At 32.9% G+C, this 17695-nt stretch overlaps 2 protein-coding genes across 5 annotated transcripts in view; one reads left to right on the top strand and one right to left on the bottom strand.

Annotated features, from left to right (window-relative positions):
* The window catches only part of LOC112772301 (lipase-like PAD4), a 38522-nt gene extending 29528 nt beyond the window's left edge, over positions 1-8994 (top strand). The window contains exon 3 of the mRNA XM_029294968.2: positions 8175-8994. Coding sequence (XP_029150801.1) covers positions 8175-8762 — 588 coding nt within the window. The 3' untranslated portion in view covers positions 8763-8994. The remainder of the gene's footprint in view (positions 1-8174) is intronic.
* On the bottom strand, positions 8152-15129 carry LOC112773133 (uncharacterized). 4 transcript variants are annotated; one of them, XR_011876076.1, is made up of 6 exons: positions 14782-15129; positions 12955-13850; positions 12626-12730; positions 10495-10569; positions 10279-10383; positions 8152-10188 (listed from the first exon to the last, which is right to left on the bottom strand). XR_011876076.1 is itself a non-coding variant. In XM_025818186.3 (5 exons), exons 1-4 carry the CDS (start codon positions 15067-15069, stop codon positions 10497-10499), a joined length of 1362 nt encoding a protein of 453 aa, XP_025673971.2. In that variant the 5' UTR covers positions 15070-15129; the 3' UTR covers positions 9098-10383; positions 10495-10496. The 4 variants fall into 4 exon arrangements, 3 of the variants coding, with proteins under 3 accessions (XP_025673971.2, XP_072080661.1, XP_025673972.2); XM_025818186.3 differs by having other exon boundaries at positions 9098-10383; XM_072224560.1 differs by lacking the exon at positions 10495-10569 and having other exon boundaries at positions 9098-10383.
* Positions 15130-17695: the final 2566 nt, after the last annotated feature.

Here is a 17695-nt window from a genome sequence, read left to right as displayed (position 1 = left end):
TATAATCAAATGAGGTACAAGAGAGTCTCAAACAAAGCACAAAAATGTGCATATAACCAGACAAAACATCAAAGCACCAAAGCTCACAAATGAAAAGCAAGAAGATGAAATATACCCAAAAAACAGAGCTACTATCGAAGCCAATTTCTCCCTCTGCAGACCTCCAATTAAAATCTTCACCGTCCAGAACGAAGAACAAAATATGAAGAATCTACAGTTCAAATTTCACGTCGATCCAACGGTGAAAGAATGAGAAAATGCCGTTCCAAAATTGCTGCTTTGTGTAAAAATGGGAAACCTAATTTCTCTCTTGCGAAGCCAATTTCTCTCACTGCAAATCTCCAATCAACATCTTCACCGACCAGAATGAAGAACAAGATGATAAGAACACACAGTTTAAATTTCAAGCCGATCCAACGGTGAACAACTAAGAAACTGCTATTTGAAATTTACTACTTTGGGCAAAAACGAAAATTCTGTTTTTCCTTTCTCTCTCACTTGGTGGCTACTCTCACTCACTCTCAATAACCCCCAAAAATCTGAATTAGGGTTGTGGCACAATGGGTGCAAGAGACACCCTCAAAATGTTGGGCTTGGGCCTCACAAAGGAGAGAAAAAAAACCCAACAAATCTCCCCCTTCTCGACTAGGTGGAGGCTCTCGCCATTCCGGCGATCAAACAACATGTTTCAAACTTTTCTCTTGACAATGCTTTTGTCATCATATCAGCACCATTGTCATCAGTGTGAACTTTCTCAAGTTCCAACAACTTGGAATCTAACACATCCCGTATCCAGTGATACCTAACATCAATATGTTTAGATCTTGGATGAAAACTAGAATTCTTGGCAAGATGAATAGCACTTTGGCTATCACACAACAACACATAACGGTCTTGCTTGAAACCAAGTGCTGCAAGAAACTTCTTCATCCACAACAACTCTTTACATGCTTCAGTTGCTGCAATAAACTCTGCCTCTGTGATAGAAAGTGCAACACACTTTTGTAGCCTTGACTGCCATGAAATAGCTCCCCCTGCAAACTTGACCAAATAACCTGAAGTAGACTTTCGAGAATCAATATCTCCTGCCATGTCTGCATCAGTAAAGCCAACTAGTAAAGGTTTCTCACCACCAAAACTCAAACTCAAGTTAGTTGTACCTTTGAGATATCTCATAATCCATTTAACAGCATTCCAATGTTCTTTACCTGAATTAGAGAGAAAACGACTCACAGTACCAACTGCATGAGCAATGTCTGGTCTAGTACACACCATAGCATACATCAAGCTTCCAACAGCTGAGGCATAAGGAATTTCATCCATTGCTTGTTTCTCCTCATCAGTGGTTGGACACTGCTTGGTACTCAACTTAAAATGAGGAGCAAAAGAACTAGCAACACATTTGGCATCATTCATGCCAAACCTTTGAAGCACCTTCTTTATGTACTTCTTCTGTGACAAATAAAGCTTCTTGGAATCTCTATAACAAGTAATAGTCATACCCAAAATTTGTTTGGCAAGACCCAAGTCCTTCATAGCAAAGAACTTACTCAACTGTTTCTTCAACTCATTAATCCTCAAAGCATTCTTACCCACAATCAAAATATCATCCACATAAAGCAAAAGCATGATAAAATCACCATCAGAAAATTTTTGCACAAATACACAATGATCTGAAGTTGTCTTACGGTAACCATGCTTCCCCATAACAGATTCAAACTTCTTGTACCACTGTCTTGGAGCTTGCTTCAACCCATAAAGACTCTTCTTAAGCTTGCACACAAAATCTTCCTTTCCTTTAACAACAAAGCCCTCCGGTTGCTCCATATAGATCTCCTTGTCTAAATCACCATGAAGAAAAGCTGTCTTCACATCCATTTGCTCAATCTCCAAATCAAGAGACGCTGCTAATCCAAGCACAGCACGAATGGATGACATCCTCACAACAGGAGAAAATATCTCCTCATAATCAACACCTTTTCTCTGGCTAAAGCCTCTAACAACCAATCTAACCTTATACCGAGGCTTAGAATTGTGTTCTTCATTCTTGATTCTGAATACCCATTTGTTCTTCAAAACTCGCATACCCTTCGGTAGCTTCACCAACTCATAGGTATCATTCTCAAGCAAGGACTTCATTTCTTCTTGCATAGCTTCAAGCCATTGAGCTTTACTTTCATCTTCAACAGCCTCTCTAAAGCATTCAGGTTCTCCCCCATCAGTCAACAAAACAAACTCATGTGGAGAATACCTTGACGAAGGCTTTCTCTCTCTTGTAGACCTTCTAAGTGCATTTGCAGGAATTTCTAAAGCTGGTTCTTCATCTTGATCATCATCACCAACTTCATCAAGTATCAGATCAATTGTTCCATCTTCACCTGCACTTGTATTATGCTCATTATTTTGAGCTTCAACTCTACCATCTTCTACCATAGGCATGGAGGGAGTAATATCCAAGTCAGAAAAATCATCACTAGGCTGAACCATTGGCTTTTCCGCATTATCAACATCCTTCAATGTTTGGTCTTCAACAAAGACAACATCTCTACTCTGAATCACCTTCTTGTTAACAGGATCATAAAACCTGTAACCAAACTCATCCATGTCATAGCCAATAAAAATACATTGCCTAGTCTTTACATCAAGCTTAAATCTCTCATCTTTAGGAATATGAACAAAAACTTTACATCCAAAGACTCTTAAATGATCATAAGAAACATCTTTACCTGACCATACCTTCTCTGGCACTTCAAATTGCAAGGGAACACATGGTGTCCGGTTCAAGACATGAACAACAGTGCTCAAAGCTTCACCCCAAAAGGATTTTGCCAATCCAGACTGTGACAATAAGCACCTAACTCTTTCAACCAATGTTCTGTTCATCCTTTCAGCCAAGCCATTCAACTGAGGAGTCTTCGGAGGAGTCTTCTGATGTCTTATACCATGCTCTTTACAATAAGCATCAAATGGACCTGAGTACTCACCACCATTGTCAGTACGAATGCATTTCAACTTCTTCCCAGTTTCTCTTTCAACAGAAGCTTGAAATTGCTTGAACACATTCAAAACTTGATCTTTGGTCTTCAAAGTGTAAACCCATAATTTCCTAGAATGATCATCAATAAAGGTTACAAAATAGATAGACCCTCCAAGTGTTCTTGTCTTCATCGGCCCACATACATCAGAATGCACCAAGTCAAGTATCTCTGACTTCCTTGAAGGTGGGTGGCTCTTGAAAGAAACCCTGTTCTGTTTCCCAGCAAAGCAATGGTTGCACTTTTGCAAAGCAACCTTACAACCAGATAAAAGATTCCTCTTGGATAACATATTCATGCCCTTCTCACTCATATGACATAATCTCTTATGCCATAAATCAGTTTCATCAACAAACTCAGCAGCATTAACAACATCTTTCACAATCTTTGCTTGAGTTAAATAAAGAGTAGAGTGTCGAGTACCTCTAGCAACAACCATGGAACCCTTGGTGAGCTTCCAACTATCACGAGAGAATGAGCTATCCAAGTCTTCATCACACAACTTACCAACAGAAAGTAAGTTCAACCGAATATCTAGAACATGCTTCACACGCTTCAAAGTCATCTTGGTACCGTTGGAGGTTTCCAAGCAAACCTGTCCAACACCGGCACATTTTGTAACACCTTGATGAGCCATTTTTACATCACCAAAATCACCAGGAGTATAGGACGTAAACAAATCTCTCCTAGATGTAACATGAATAGAAGCACCGCTATCAATCACCCAACTAGTGCTATTATCAACAAGGTTAACAGATTCAAACTCCTCAACAACAAGAAAATCATCATGAGTTACATTAACCTTGTCTTCCTTGCTACCATCATCTTTATTTGTGCTCTTGTCTTTACTTGCCTTGGCTTTCTCCTTCTTTAGCTGCCAACAAAATTGCTTCACATGTCCCTTTTGACCACAATGATGACACTCAATATTCTTATACTTTCTTCGAGACTTGCTTCTGCTTTGATCTCTACCTTTAGGACCTCGACTTTTGCTTCTCCCCCTAGACTCAGAAACAAGAACATCTGAATGTGTAGTCAATGTACCTTGTGACTTTCTTCTCATCTCTTCATTCAAAATACTGCTCTTGGCAAGATCCATAGAGATTATACCATCAGGAGCAGAATTAGACAATGACATTCTGAGAATTTCCCACGAGTCTGGTAAGGAGCCAAGAAGTAACAATCCTTGAACCTCTTCATCAAACTTGATACCCATGGAAGATAACTGATTCATAATTCCTTGGAAATTATTCAAGTGATCTGTCATTGATGTCCCATCTGTATACTTCAAAGCCAACAACTGCTTGATCAAAAACATCTTGTTATTCCCAGTTTTTCGAGCATACAACTGTTCAAGCTTAATCCAAAGAGTCCGAGCATGTGTCTCTCCAATAATATGGTTCAACACATTATCGTCAACCCACTGCCTAATATATCCACAGACTTGTCTATGCAACAAAGTCCAATCATCATCAGTTTATCATTAGGCTTCTCTGTACCAAAAACTGGTTGATGAAAATTCTTGACATAAAGTAAATCTTCCATTTTTGACTTCCACAAATCATAATTAGGACCATTAAGAGTGATCATCCTACTAGTATTAGTATTAGCTTCCATTGTTCACAAAATCACAAGCCCAGAAAAATACCAACAAGCTCTGATGCCAATATGAAAGAGCCTAGCAGCGGAAACGACACAAATGTCCAACACAAGAAAAATATGGAAACACTCACAACACAATATGGCAGCAACTATAACAAGCAAATATAGCAAATAAAGCAATAATAAGAACACACCGAGATTTTAACGTGGAAAACCCCCTCAATGTGAGAGGTAAAAACCACGAGTCGTCCAGACCATTGAAATAGTTCCACTATAATCAAATGAGGTACAAGAGAGTCTCAAACAAAGCACAAAAATGTGCATATAACCAGCCAAAACATCAAAGCACCAAAGCTCACAAATGAAAAGCAAGAAGATGAAATATACCCAAAAAACAGAGCTACTATCGAAGCCAATTTCTCCCTCTGCAGACCTCTAATTAAAATCTCCACCGTCCAGAACGAAGAACAAGATATGAAGAATCTACAGTTCAAATTTCACGTCGATCCAACGGTGAAAGAATGAGAAAATACCGTTCCAAAATTGCTGCTCTGTGTAAAAACGGGAAACCTAATTTCTCTCTTGCGAAGCCAATTTCTCTCACTGCAAATCTCCAATCAACATCTTCACCGACCAGAATGAAGAACAAGATGATAGGAACACGCAGTTTAAATTTTAAGCCGATCTAACGGTGAACAACTGAGAAACTGCCATTTAAAATTTACTACTTTGGGCAAAAACGGAAATTCTGTTTTTCCTTTCTCTCTCACTTGGTGGCTATTCTCACTCACTCTCAATGACCCCCAAAAATCTGAATTAGGGTTGTGGCACAATGGGTGCAAGAGACACCCTCAAAATATTGGGCTTGGACCTCACAAAGGAGAGAAAAAAACCCAATAAATAATTACACAAAAAAATAGAAAAACTAATGAATACAATCACACAATCACTTAATACATACGTTTGACAAATTTAAAAAAATAAAAATAAAAACTATGGTTATCAACCAAATTCTAGTTGTGCACAAAATTAACAAAAATTGAGAAGGAGAAGGAGAAACCAAAGAGAAAGAGGTATGAGATTATATGAGAGGAGATAAAAATAAAGTGTACAGTGAATGTTGATTTATATAGTAAATATAAGAATGAGTAATGAGTATTAAAGGAAAAAATCAGAAATTAGTTTTTAATTAAATTTATACTTATTTAAAAGAATTAACATTAACATTGAAAATAATAGTGTAACTTACATAAAAATAAAAGGTAGCAAAATATAAAAAATTAAGGTTAAAAAGAATCGATAATATTATATAAAGATATATTATTATGAGGAGATAAAATACAATGAAAATTCTATAGCATAATGCAAAGATAGAAGTTGTTATTTGTGACCGTTAAAGTGATTGTTATAGTTATCGTTATCGTTATCGTTGTAATATCTGATTATATAAAAAAAAAACTAAAAATATGTATTTAGATATACATATATTTATATTATTTTTTGTTATTTGTAATTATATTTAAAAATTCGTTTAGTTACATTTAAATTATGTTATTTTTAATTATATTTAAAAATTCGTTTAGTTACATTTTAAAACTAATATTATAATTGATAATATTTAAAATAGATTAGTTATCCTAATTTTAGTGGAAGCTTAAAAAAATTTATACGTTTATTTTTTATTTATTATAACATTTGATTATTTTAGTGGGATCTTAAGAGTAAATTAATTTTTTCTTGTACATTGAATTTTATTAGGTCTAAGATTTGATAATTTTAATAGGAACTTAAGGTGAAATTTATATTGATTTTAGTGTGACCTTTGTTAGATGTAATGTTTCATAATTTTAATGGGACTTTAAGGTAAAAATGACATTAATTTTATTTCTTGTAACTTTTAATAAATTTAATGGGGAGTTAAAGTATAAAAAATAAATAATTAGGCATATAAAAGGGGAGTAAAAAATTAATAATAAATCTAAAACTACTTAAGCTGACATGGCTTCATGTTAAAAACTTAAGAAGTTAAGAATGAATCTAAAAATTATCTTTAACTCTCTTTTAATTAGGGATGTCAGTGGGGCAAGGCGGGGGCGGAGAATGTCTTCCTGCTCCCCATCCCCGCCCCTAGATTTACTTTCTGTCTCCGCCTCCATTTTCCGCTGTGGGGGAATATTGTTCCCCATCTCCATTCTCCACAGGGCCCTATTTTCCGCGGGGACCTTATTCCCTATCTATCTGATAGTTCTAACTAATTATTAATTTCCATATGAATAGAGGTGTAAGTATCCATTCTATACAAAAATAACAAGATTTTATACAAAAAATCTAAACGACAAGATGGTGACTTCTTTCAAAATGATGCAGTGGGGGAACGCAACGGCGAGCCAGAGGATAGAGAAGTGGACAAGGTGGAAGACGCGACAACATAGAGGAGAATGGACACGACGACAAAGTTACAGAAAGGAACGCCGCAAATAGAAAGCACGACGCGGTGAGGATCATGGCACGGTGAAGTGTGACGATGCGGTGAGAAGGGAGAGCCGCGAGAGGGTGGCTGCACAGAGGTTAGATGGAGTATGGACAACGTTAGGGATTTCTAAATTGAAGAAGAGTTATGTAAATGAGGATTAGGAGTTTTGGGTTTCTATATATATGTGTGTGTGTGAAATGACTAAAAAACATATATGAGAAATAAACTATTAAGGACAATTCAGTAAATTTATGAACTTCGGGGATTAGCGGGGATGAGGCGGAAATCCCCGATCGGGTCTTCGCACTTGCCTCGGGAGAATTTTGTCCCCCGTCCCCATCCCCACGGAAAAAAATTCCCCCTAGTCAGATCCCCATTCGAAACAGTCCCCGTATAGTTCCCGCGTCTCGGGAATTTTGCCATTTCTACTTTTAATATATTACTAATAAATATTTTTTTTATTATAATTTTAAAAATACCAATAAAAACTAAGTTAGGATAATCTTTTTCTAATAACCAGAAATTAAAGAAGATTAAAGATAGTTAAAATACCGTCAAAATTTAATTAAATATATCATAAATAATTATAATTTTTATATTTAACACTAGATGGAAAAAAAACGTGAATCGATAGACACGTGTGCATCAACAAAGCAAATTAGCAAATGTTAATAGGAAAAAAAAATCAAAGCTTTTTCTTCTTTCCTTTTTTTTCTCTCTACATAAAATTCAACTATGCTACGAGCACAAAAAAAATTAATGAATTATATAAAATATATATTAAAATATAAAATACACCTTAAAATAAATTTAATAATACGTATATTTATACACATATATAATAATTAATTTAATAGTTAATTTTAATGTGTTCATAGTATTATTGCATACAATTCTTAAAAACTAATTTTTCGAGATAAATTTGTATCACTACCTATTTCTTGTAATATTATTATTATGTCAGTATATAAAAAATTTAGTTATTTATTTATTTTTACTGTTCCTCGAGTGTTCCATGTCTTTTTTTCAGCCAACTAAGAATTCAAAGTTAATGTTAATTTCAGATGTTGCCAATTATGAGAAACAGCAAAACCAAATCAATTGTTATTACAGGCCATTCCATAGGAGGAGCCATAGCTTCTCTATGCAGCCTTTGGCTTTTGGCATATCTCCAACACATATCTTCTTCTATCTCAGTTCTTTGCATAACTTTCGGTTCACCAATGCTTGGGAATCAGTCATTTTCCAATGCCATTCTCAAAGAAAGATGGGGTGCCAACTTCATTCACATGGTAACAAAGCATGACATCATGCCAAGGATTCTCTTTGCACCTACAATGCCTCACATTGCTCAACTCAATTCCTTGCTTCAATTTTGGCAATTTTCTATGGCTAATCCAAGCTCTCTTGGGAACCTTGCGATGCAAGTAACTGACGGGGACAAAGCTGAGTTGTTCAGCTTTGTCACGACTTACTTGCATCATGCAGCTACCCAAGAGGGAGTCGAAGGGTTCTTTCGTCCCTTTGGGAGCTTCCTTTTTGTTTCGGACGAAGGAGCAGTGTGTGTGGAGAGTTCTGCCGCAGTTATAAAGATGATGCACTTGATGTTTGTAACAAGTTCTCCAGATTCTAGTATTAAAATTTTAAAATAATTATCTATTTTTTTTCAAAAATTCAAATTAAATGATAAGTTGTTTGCAAAATGCAAAAGTGTCATTTACAAAGAATATAACTTTTTATTATTATTGTTGTTAAAAAAGACAAATAGTACTAATTCGTTTCAGTGAAATGTAATAACTATATTGGTTACAAAAAGGTTAATATCCTGCTGTAATAGACATCTTTTGAAGAGCTTTCAAAGAAAATCACAGATTAAGATTAGCACCACATGAACCAAAATACAAATGATTGAATTTCATAAGTGCAATGTAAACACATGCTAAACATCAACAAAAAAAGGGGGATGGGGTGGGGATAAGAAGAACAAAAAAGCAACAAAAGCTGAAAAAACAGCATTACAATCTGCATCATGATATCTTCATTCAATCAACTCAGCCATTCTGATATGATGAGATGTACCATGAGATAAATTACAAAGTAACAACCCCTATTTTTGAAAAATATTAGAATCCCAAACATACTAAAATAAAGATGAAAAATGGCGTAATGTAAGAAAATATAAAAACCAATCCTAAAAGATTGCCCTAAGATATTACAAGATACATCATTTTTAAGAGTTCAAAAGGAGTAATTGTTTAGGCTTCCAATATTATGAAACAGTGATGCTTGACAGGACTTGAAGTCTTCAACATTGTAATTGTCATAATTGACAAGAAATTATTTATGATACCCAAATAAAAGAAAATCCAAGTGCTTGTCTTATATAATGCTTAGAAGCTAGAACAAAATAATTAGCTTTATCCAGGAGAAGAAAACATGATGGAACCAATAACTTGATATAACAAAACAATGAATAAATATTTTTCAAGTTTAAATGAAATATTGTGAAAAATTATAACTTTGTCATTCACCCTAGCATGACAAAATATGTGTCTTTAATGTTAGAATAAAAAGCAATCAAATGGGAGATTTTCACAAAGAAGGTGAACAAGTTACAATTTTCTTACATCTTTGAATTAGAATGATCGCCAGTAAACTCAGAAAGTCCTCCAACAGAAATCTGAATGCATACATCAAGGCTGCGTTTGTTTCTAAGAACAAGACACTGAGAACAAGACATAAAGGACAGAGACACACAATTTTGTGTTCTTGTATTCTATTTGGTAATAAACTAAAATAAATTCAGAAAATCTAATTTATTCACATTTTTTTTCATTCAAAAAATTTGAGATGAAAAATATTGTAATAAAAAATATAATTATGAAAAATTAACAAGAATAATAAAAGAAAAAATAAAAAATAAGTTGTGTCATCCAACAGAGATCTGAATGCATACATCAATTGTTTGCATTAAGCACTCCAAGGGCCAAGAATAGGATAAAACATTAAAAAAGTTTCACTTACAGTCCATGTGAAAAGCAAGGTGACATCTGCTGTTGTTTTTCCAAAATTATTTAACTGCATAAATAACATTCATTGCTTATTAGGAATTTAGGAGCAACATATGTATCGAATTCTAACAAAAAAAAGAAATTGAAATGAGTCTACCACAAAAGTAAAAACTGGTGCAGGAAAGCTACTCTCCTTGTAATTATGGGGTATAATAGGTGAGATCTGAGGACAAACTATTCTCAGTGCTTGCTGGGTCAGGTTCTGCATTTGGAACAAAATTATAGAGGAGATAATCAATGTAAGGGATAAGTTATTTACAATTAATATCATAATGCACTTGGAATTTTGGAATATATGACTACCCCGTTTTACCTTCATAAATTAGTAACTGGTAATTTACAAGGCAATCTATAAATGTTTTTCACCACTTGGACGCGAAACGAATACCTGATATTATTAGCATCAGCAAGCAAAGAAATAAATTTGGTTATGAATGTCCTTTTTCTTGATAAACAAACTGGTATCAACCTTAAAGTACATTGTAATTGATATTTAAGTTTCAAACAAGATTGTAACAGACATTAATCTGGTTCCCAAACCAATATGTACTATGTTCTTGCAAGATGTCTAACATTGGACTAGGTAATTCTTTATAATGTTATGGATTCATGGTGTGTTCTGTTGTCAGCATCACATTATTCACTTGTGCTTTTCTCTACAATTAAAGCTTCTGGGCCTTATTGTGAGAAGGCATTCAAACATAGTGATCAATATTATTGTATATGAGTTTAGCAATCAACAAAATAATAATTCATTATAATAAAATGCCTACATTTTTTGTAGGCAAACATCAATATTCAAATAAATAAATAATATGAATTTGAAGTTTCTTTAGTCATACCCCATATAATTAACTTATGTGCAACTACTGTCCACTTTAAAATTTAAAAGACAACATCCAAAGTTTTTATAACTTGGAGCACCATGACTTTAATGTTTGAGTCTGATTAGTGAGAAATAATATGAATTTTATTTTTCTTAAAATATTTTTCCATTAACATAGAATAGAGTACAACTAAAAAGACAACAGAGGATAATAACTAAGCCATGTCAACAAATATTCTCTATTACTGAAATCAGCATGACAATTTTACATTTATATCGTCAGAAAAAAAATAGCTTCAAAATACCTTTACCTAACCATGATGTAACGCAGCAACAAAATAGCTTCAAGTGCAAATTAAATTAAACTCTCGCAGCTAAATTAGCTTATTGGAATCATAACAAGAATAATGCACTAAATTAAACTAAAGCATCAAGTCAAAGACACTCAAGATCATAAAGGTTCTATAATGAAACAAAGAGGTGAAGCAAGGAGTTGAACAATGACATAAAAAAGATTAATGGGAAATCAAAAGAGAAAGAATGGCTTGAACACTACTCAAGCAAGAGAACAAAAAATAGATGAGATAAAATCTAGTTCACCGTCCCCTTCGGCATTGCCATCAAGGCTGGAGAACTAGAAAATTAAATATTATTAATAAAAAGGTTATAAATCACAATTACATCTATAATGATCGTCCTACCTACATAATTATTTTTTCAAACATATCTTCCGGTCATTATTCATTTACAAAACTAGCTAACAATTAACTCGAACTAGATATGTGCAACCTAAATAAAAATCTTTAGACCATTTACATGTTCTTCCTCCTTTAAGCAAATCCTCCATCCGTTAAAAAGCTTGAATTAGGGCACAATTTCTACATTGAAAAACAATTAAAATAGTGTAACTATTATGAATAATAACTTAAAAGAGTTTAAAATAGCCAATTAAATATTTTCTATATTAGTAGAAATTGAATTAAATAAAGTAGTTGAGAGTAAAGAAATGACTTACGATGATCAAATTACATCAAAAATGCTTTTCCTTAACTTTTTTCCTTTAGCTAAATCTTCTTGATGTAAAAAATATTTCTGAGCATGACTGGAAATTTGACTAGGAGTTTTTGTTTTTACATAATATTCTGAAATTCTTTTCCAGTGTGAACCTTCATTTTGGTACCCTCTAAGAAATAACCTACCAAAATATGATTTTTGAAATAACTATTAACAAATTTTATACTAAAATTTTTTAAACAAAAACATAAACTATTTAATTATGCCAACCACGGTCAAAACAAAATAAATTTAGCAATCAATAAAATTTACTTTAGAATTCGCTCAAATTACTAGTTATTGATGCACAAAAACACTGATGTATGCAAGCTTTAATTAACAAGAGAGCAGTGAAGTCGATCTTGCAAAAAAGAGGTGCTAGACTTATATATTGTAGGCAACATACAATCATCATGGACAAGTTAGAGATATATCTAAATCAAGAGAATTGCTCCTATATGTTGATATTAGTTGCTTCACATTTTTTTTTTATAAATACCAATATTCAACTAAATAATAAATAAATAAATAAGAGGTAAAAAGAAGTAATATAATAATAAAATACCTATGTTCATCTTCCGTCCAATGATGATATCCTGTGTTTGTTGGTGCTGCCTCCTCTTGTGCAGTTGGCACTACCTCCTCCTCTGCAGCTGGCACGACCTCCTCCCTGTCATGATAATAAACAAAATATTTGATAATCAATGAATTTCATGTAAACAAAAATATTTTATTTATTTCAAAAACAAATCAAAGGGAAAAAGAAGAGTTCATTGTTTATTAGGTTTGTTCATAAAACTTATAAGAAAAAGAAAATATAGAATAAGTAAACAGAAAGAATAGAAAGAAATAATAAACCTTGCGAAATAAGAAGAGAATGAAAATAATACCGACCTGTGATGGTGATCAGTCGAATAAGGCTGTGATGGTGGTGGTGGTGTTGCATTGAGAGGAGTGCTTGTAGGATAACCCTTATGGACGGCATTGATGTCCTTCATCAGCTTCTGAAAGCGCTCTTGCAGCTGTGCCCGGGTCCTGCCGGGGAGACGAACAGCCACGGCCTCCCAGCAGTTCTGGATAGTATCCTGAAAACAACTGGTAATAATTGACTCAAATGCTTTGTTCTCCTCCCAAGTCCAGACCGGAGGTTGAGGTTGAGGTTGAGGATGACCACCGACATTGGGAATCAGCTCGAACGTGTTCCTACTGGTATCCCACTCAGTCTGAGGCTGAGATGGTGGATAACCACACGTGTCAGCGAAAAACTCATCCGTCAGCGTCCTTACTATATCCGTCTGAGATTGAGGCCGAGGCGGAGACCAAGGCTGAAGCTGAGGCTGAGACCAAGGCTGAGGGTGAGGGTGAGACTGAAGTGGTTGATTACCACACACGTCAATGGCACGTGACTGAGGCTGACACTGAAATGGTTGATAACCAGATAAAGGGTTTTCCCAATAGTGCTCTGTCATCCTCATAGCTTCGGACAAACACTCATCAATAACCGGCTGATGTGGTTGATTACCACTCACGTCCATGGCACACGGCTCACCTACATTGGCGGCAACAATCTTGTTTTCGTCCCCATTCCAGACGGGCTCAGGCAGAGGCGGACACTCAAACTCAAACTGCGGTGCTTCATCGTCGGCATCAAAGTCTATCATATCGCACGGGTCTCCGATATCCCATGGATTCATCATTGCAGAATCTGATTGCTCGTCACTCATTCTTCTTCTTCTCTTTCTTCTTCTTCTTTCTTGGTTTCCTATTTCTTCTTCTTCTTTCTTGGATTCCTATTTTTAATTTTAGATATAGTATTTATTTATATAAGCTTCATTTTCTAAGATAAAGGTGTCAATTTAATTTATATTATATATTCTAAGAGATTACATAATTGTAACTAATTGGGATAGTATAGTTGACTCATTTAGATTACATAAGATTTTCTTTTTTTTATACTCTGTTTCTTCCCTATACAACATACTTTAATTACAAATTATCAATTTAAATAAAAAAATAAAATAGTTGACTCTATTTAAATTTTATGCATTCTCAATGCAAAATTCTTCTAAAATAACAATAATAATTGTAACTAATTGGGATAGTAAATTTCACTCGTTTAGATTACATAATATTTTCTTTTTTTGATACTCTGTTTCGCTCCTTATACAACATACTTTAATTACAAATTATCTATTTAAATAACAATAAAAAATAAAAGAGTTGATTCTATTTAAATTTTGTTTTCAATGCAAAATTCTTGTAAATTAATATCAAATCAAATTATTGTTATATAGACAAAAAGTGGTTAACTTCTACACCTCAATCTCAACAAGAAACCAATTGATCATTGCTACTTTTCATTTAATTAAGTAAAGATCAACCAAGAATCTACTATGGATAAAAATAAATAATTATAGGAATACTTTAGAGCACAGATGAGGTGCCAATAGTTTGTGATAGGAAGGGAAGGTTCTAGAGTCCTTTTTATTATATAATGTAGCCAATTAGTTAGTTTAGCCTTTGGTGTCTTAGTGTTTAGTATTAGCGAAATGATGTTCACAACAGAGTCAAAGTAATCCAAGGTAAATATTTCAGCTCATTATTCCTTTGCTTATGTTGTTATGGTAAAGTACAGGGAGATTCTTCTAATCAATATCATAAACACTTGACTCATTTTGCATTGGTCATAGAAAGTTCCAGCAATGGAAACAAGAACCTTACCTTACGCCTTTCTGTTTGTAAATGCTTATCAGCTGGGTTCCCGAACTCGGGGCTCCCGAAGTATCCAAGATTTGCAACACGAACTGTGGGTTCTGGAAGAGTTGTGAGAAGAAGAGTAAGATGGAGCTTCCTCTTAGTAAAAAATGTTGAGAAATGCAGGATGTGGTTGTTGTGAGATTCATTGTGAAGAATGCAGGTAGCAGAATTGAAAGAGGGAAATGAGAAGAAGGTTCTGGAAGAAGAGTGTTGTGAATGGTGGAGAAGAGTGAAGCAAGTTTTCAAAGCCATTGGAATTGAATTGCAAAGTGTAAGGTGTTGGGTTTCATTCGTCACAGCTCACAGGGACATGACAACGTTAAGCGCGTTATTTTTATTAGTAGTTTCAAGTTTCAACAAATGCCATGTTTGAGGTTTGAAAATTAAACCAAACCGTTTATCGAAGGCTTATCGAACCGTAGAATTAAATGTTTAAAAGATTTAAAAAGATATATATTTTGTAGTTTATTATTTTATATAATAAATAATATATTAATATATAAAAAATATATTTTTTTTTTTATCTTTTTCGTAGTTTATTTTAAATTGATGAGCTGTTAAAATACTATATTAGTTTGACTAGTTAGTTTGACTAGTTAATCTATTTTTTTATCTATTCTTAATATATAAAAGTAGGTACAAAGGTTTACCCACATTACTTCTAAGTTATTTTTTTTCTTCTATTAACGCTATTTCAGCACCAACGCTTACTTGACAAAATTTTAGAATTCACCACTCAAATCTTGCTAAATCAACTTTTATTTTTACATAAAAAAAAACACAAAAAATAACTAAAAAACACAATAAAAACCAACAAATTAATTTTTTCTAAATCAATCCTTATTTCTAAAATAACAAAAACACAAATTAACATTTACCCCAACAAAAAGCCCTCAAAACCAAAGAACTTATTACCTTTCTTAAACCCTCACCCTATTAGCACCTCTCCGTACTAAGATCCTATTTCCTTCATCCTCTTCCGGTCTCATCCTATTTCCTCCATCCTCTTCCGGTCCCATGAGCCATTGTTTTTTCCTAAATACAAATTGTACATCACGATGTCCATCTCCGGCGAAGCCGCATTGCATAAATTACATAAACCAGGGCAAACTCCATTCCTCCTCTTGCAGTTTTCCTGCCAGAGCTCGATTATGCATATCAAACCAACATCACAATTCGGTGCCGCCAACGTATAGGAAATTTGTTCCAGGTATCTTCCTAAAGATTTTCAACTTTGCCGTTTTCTCTTCGCATTGTTAAATATCATTTTCAATAGCCCTATTTATTTGTTATAAATAATATTTTAATTGTGAGCTCATTTCAAGTAGCATAAGTTTATGTATTCTTCTTTTGTAAACGGTTCTGTCCAACAGTCACAACCAAAATTAATGTGCGTTTAAAATTATTGCTCCTTATATACTATCGATTACAATATTTCATCATCAAATTATAAATTGTTATTTTACATGTGGAGTACTTCTTCCACAATTTACATTCACGTGTTCTTTTTTTTTTTATTCAAATTGTTATTCCAGATGTGCAGTATTGCTTCTACAATTTACTTGAAATGGATTATCATTCTTTGACCATGTCTTACTCTCTTTGTTGTAGAATGATTTGCATTGGTAATGACAGACCCGAAGAGTTAATACCCAAAATTGCTAGATGAAAATCAACCAATCACTATTTAATAAAATGTTTTAAAAAAATTAAAACAAAAAACTCTTATCTATTATTATTCAATTGAAACATCAAATACTAATTACATGCAATAAACATACATTAAAAGTGTCATAATAATAATAATTATAAAAAATTTTAGTTACAAATATTCAAATTCTATAACTTATACATATTAAAACTCTTACTATTCTTCATTTCTTAATCTCTTATACTAATTGTCAAAAATTCCTTAAATTTAATATAACATTTTATATATTTTTCATTCTCATTCATTTATTTTTTTCATTATTTACAAACAAAAAAACCGCAAAAAAAGATAAAGTGTAGCCATTAATGCAAATCGAAAAATGAAAAAAAATACAGTTATATATAACTCTAATAAAAATAACCTATGTCGTTTTTAAAATAAATAAATTCAAAATCTATTTATAATATGTTCTCTAAAATACTTTTAATATAATATTTATTAAAGTATACTATATAGTATAAATAATCTACTTCTCCGCGGTCTCACTCTAGTTTTTAATTAATTTTGTGTCAAACAATTTATATTAAACCAAACTAATTTGATGGCTAATTCTTAATTAATTGGGTGGAATTGAATTGCAAAGTCTAATGTGTTGGGTTTCATTGGCACAGGGAGATCAGAACGTTAAGCGTCGTTAATCAATAATCATTATGTTTGGGTTAAAGGGGAAAAAAAGGTAAGTAAATAAATAAAAATAAAAATTGAACTCATCTGTTATCGTTATTTTTATTAGTAATTTCCACAAATGTCATGTTTTGACCGTTTGAGGTTTGAAAATCAAATGATCGAACCGGTAAAATTAAATATTTAAAAGTTCAATTAAAATTTAACTAAAATTTAATTGAATATAATAAAATAATATATTAATATATAAAAAATATATTTTTTAAAAAGATTTATTTTTTTTGTAATTTATTATTTTAAATTGATTAATTGTTAAAATACTATATCATTTTGACTAGTTCATCGATTTTTTTAATTTTTAATTAATTTTCTGTCAAACAATTTACATTAGACCGAACTAATTTAATAGCTAATTTTTAATTAACTGAATAAAATGAATTAATTTCAGTCTGATTTTTAAAAATATGATCTTGTTAGTTCATTTCAAAAATAAAAACTCAAAATAATAAGAATCTTTTAATAAATTTTTTATAGAAATTTTTT

Source organism: Arachis hypogaea, chromosome 18, assembly GCF_003086295.3.
Source record: "Arachis hypogaea cultivar Tifrunner chromosome 18, arahy.Tifrunner.gnm2.J5K5, whole genome shotgun sequence".
In the NCBI taxonomy this organism is placed as follows: Eukaryota; Viridiplantae; Streptophyta; class Magnoliopsida; order Fabales; family Fabaceae; genus Arachis; species Arachis hypogaea.
The sequence above is the reverse complement of the archived record's forward strand: the minus strand, read 5'-3'. Positions and strand labels throughout refer to the sequence as shown.

Bases quoted from the DNA above. Each gene is read 5' to 3' on its own strand.
- LOC112773133 (XM_025818186.3), bottom strand. From the start codon at position 15,069: ATGGCTTTGAAAACTTGCTTCACTCTTCTCCACCATTCACAACACTCT. The intron at 13,851-14,781 runs GTAAGGTTCTTG...AATTAAAAATAG, and splicing joins TACAAACAGAAAGGCGTAAG to GAATCCAAGAAAGAAGAAGA. The intron at 12,731-12,954 runs GTCGGTATTATT...TTATCATGACAG, and splicing joins TCGACTGATCACCATCACAG to GGAGGAGGTCGTGCCAGCTG.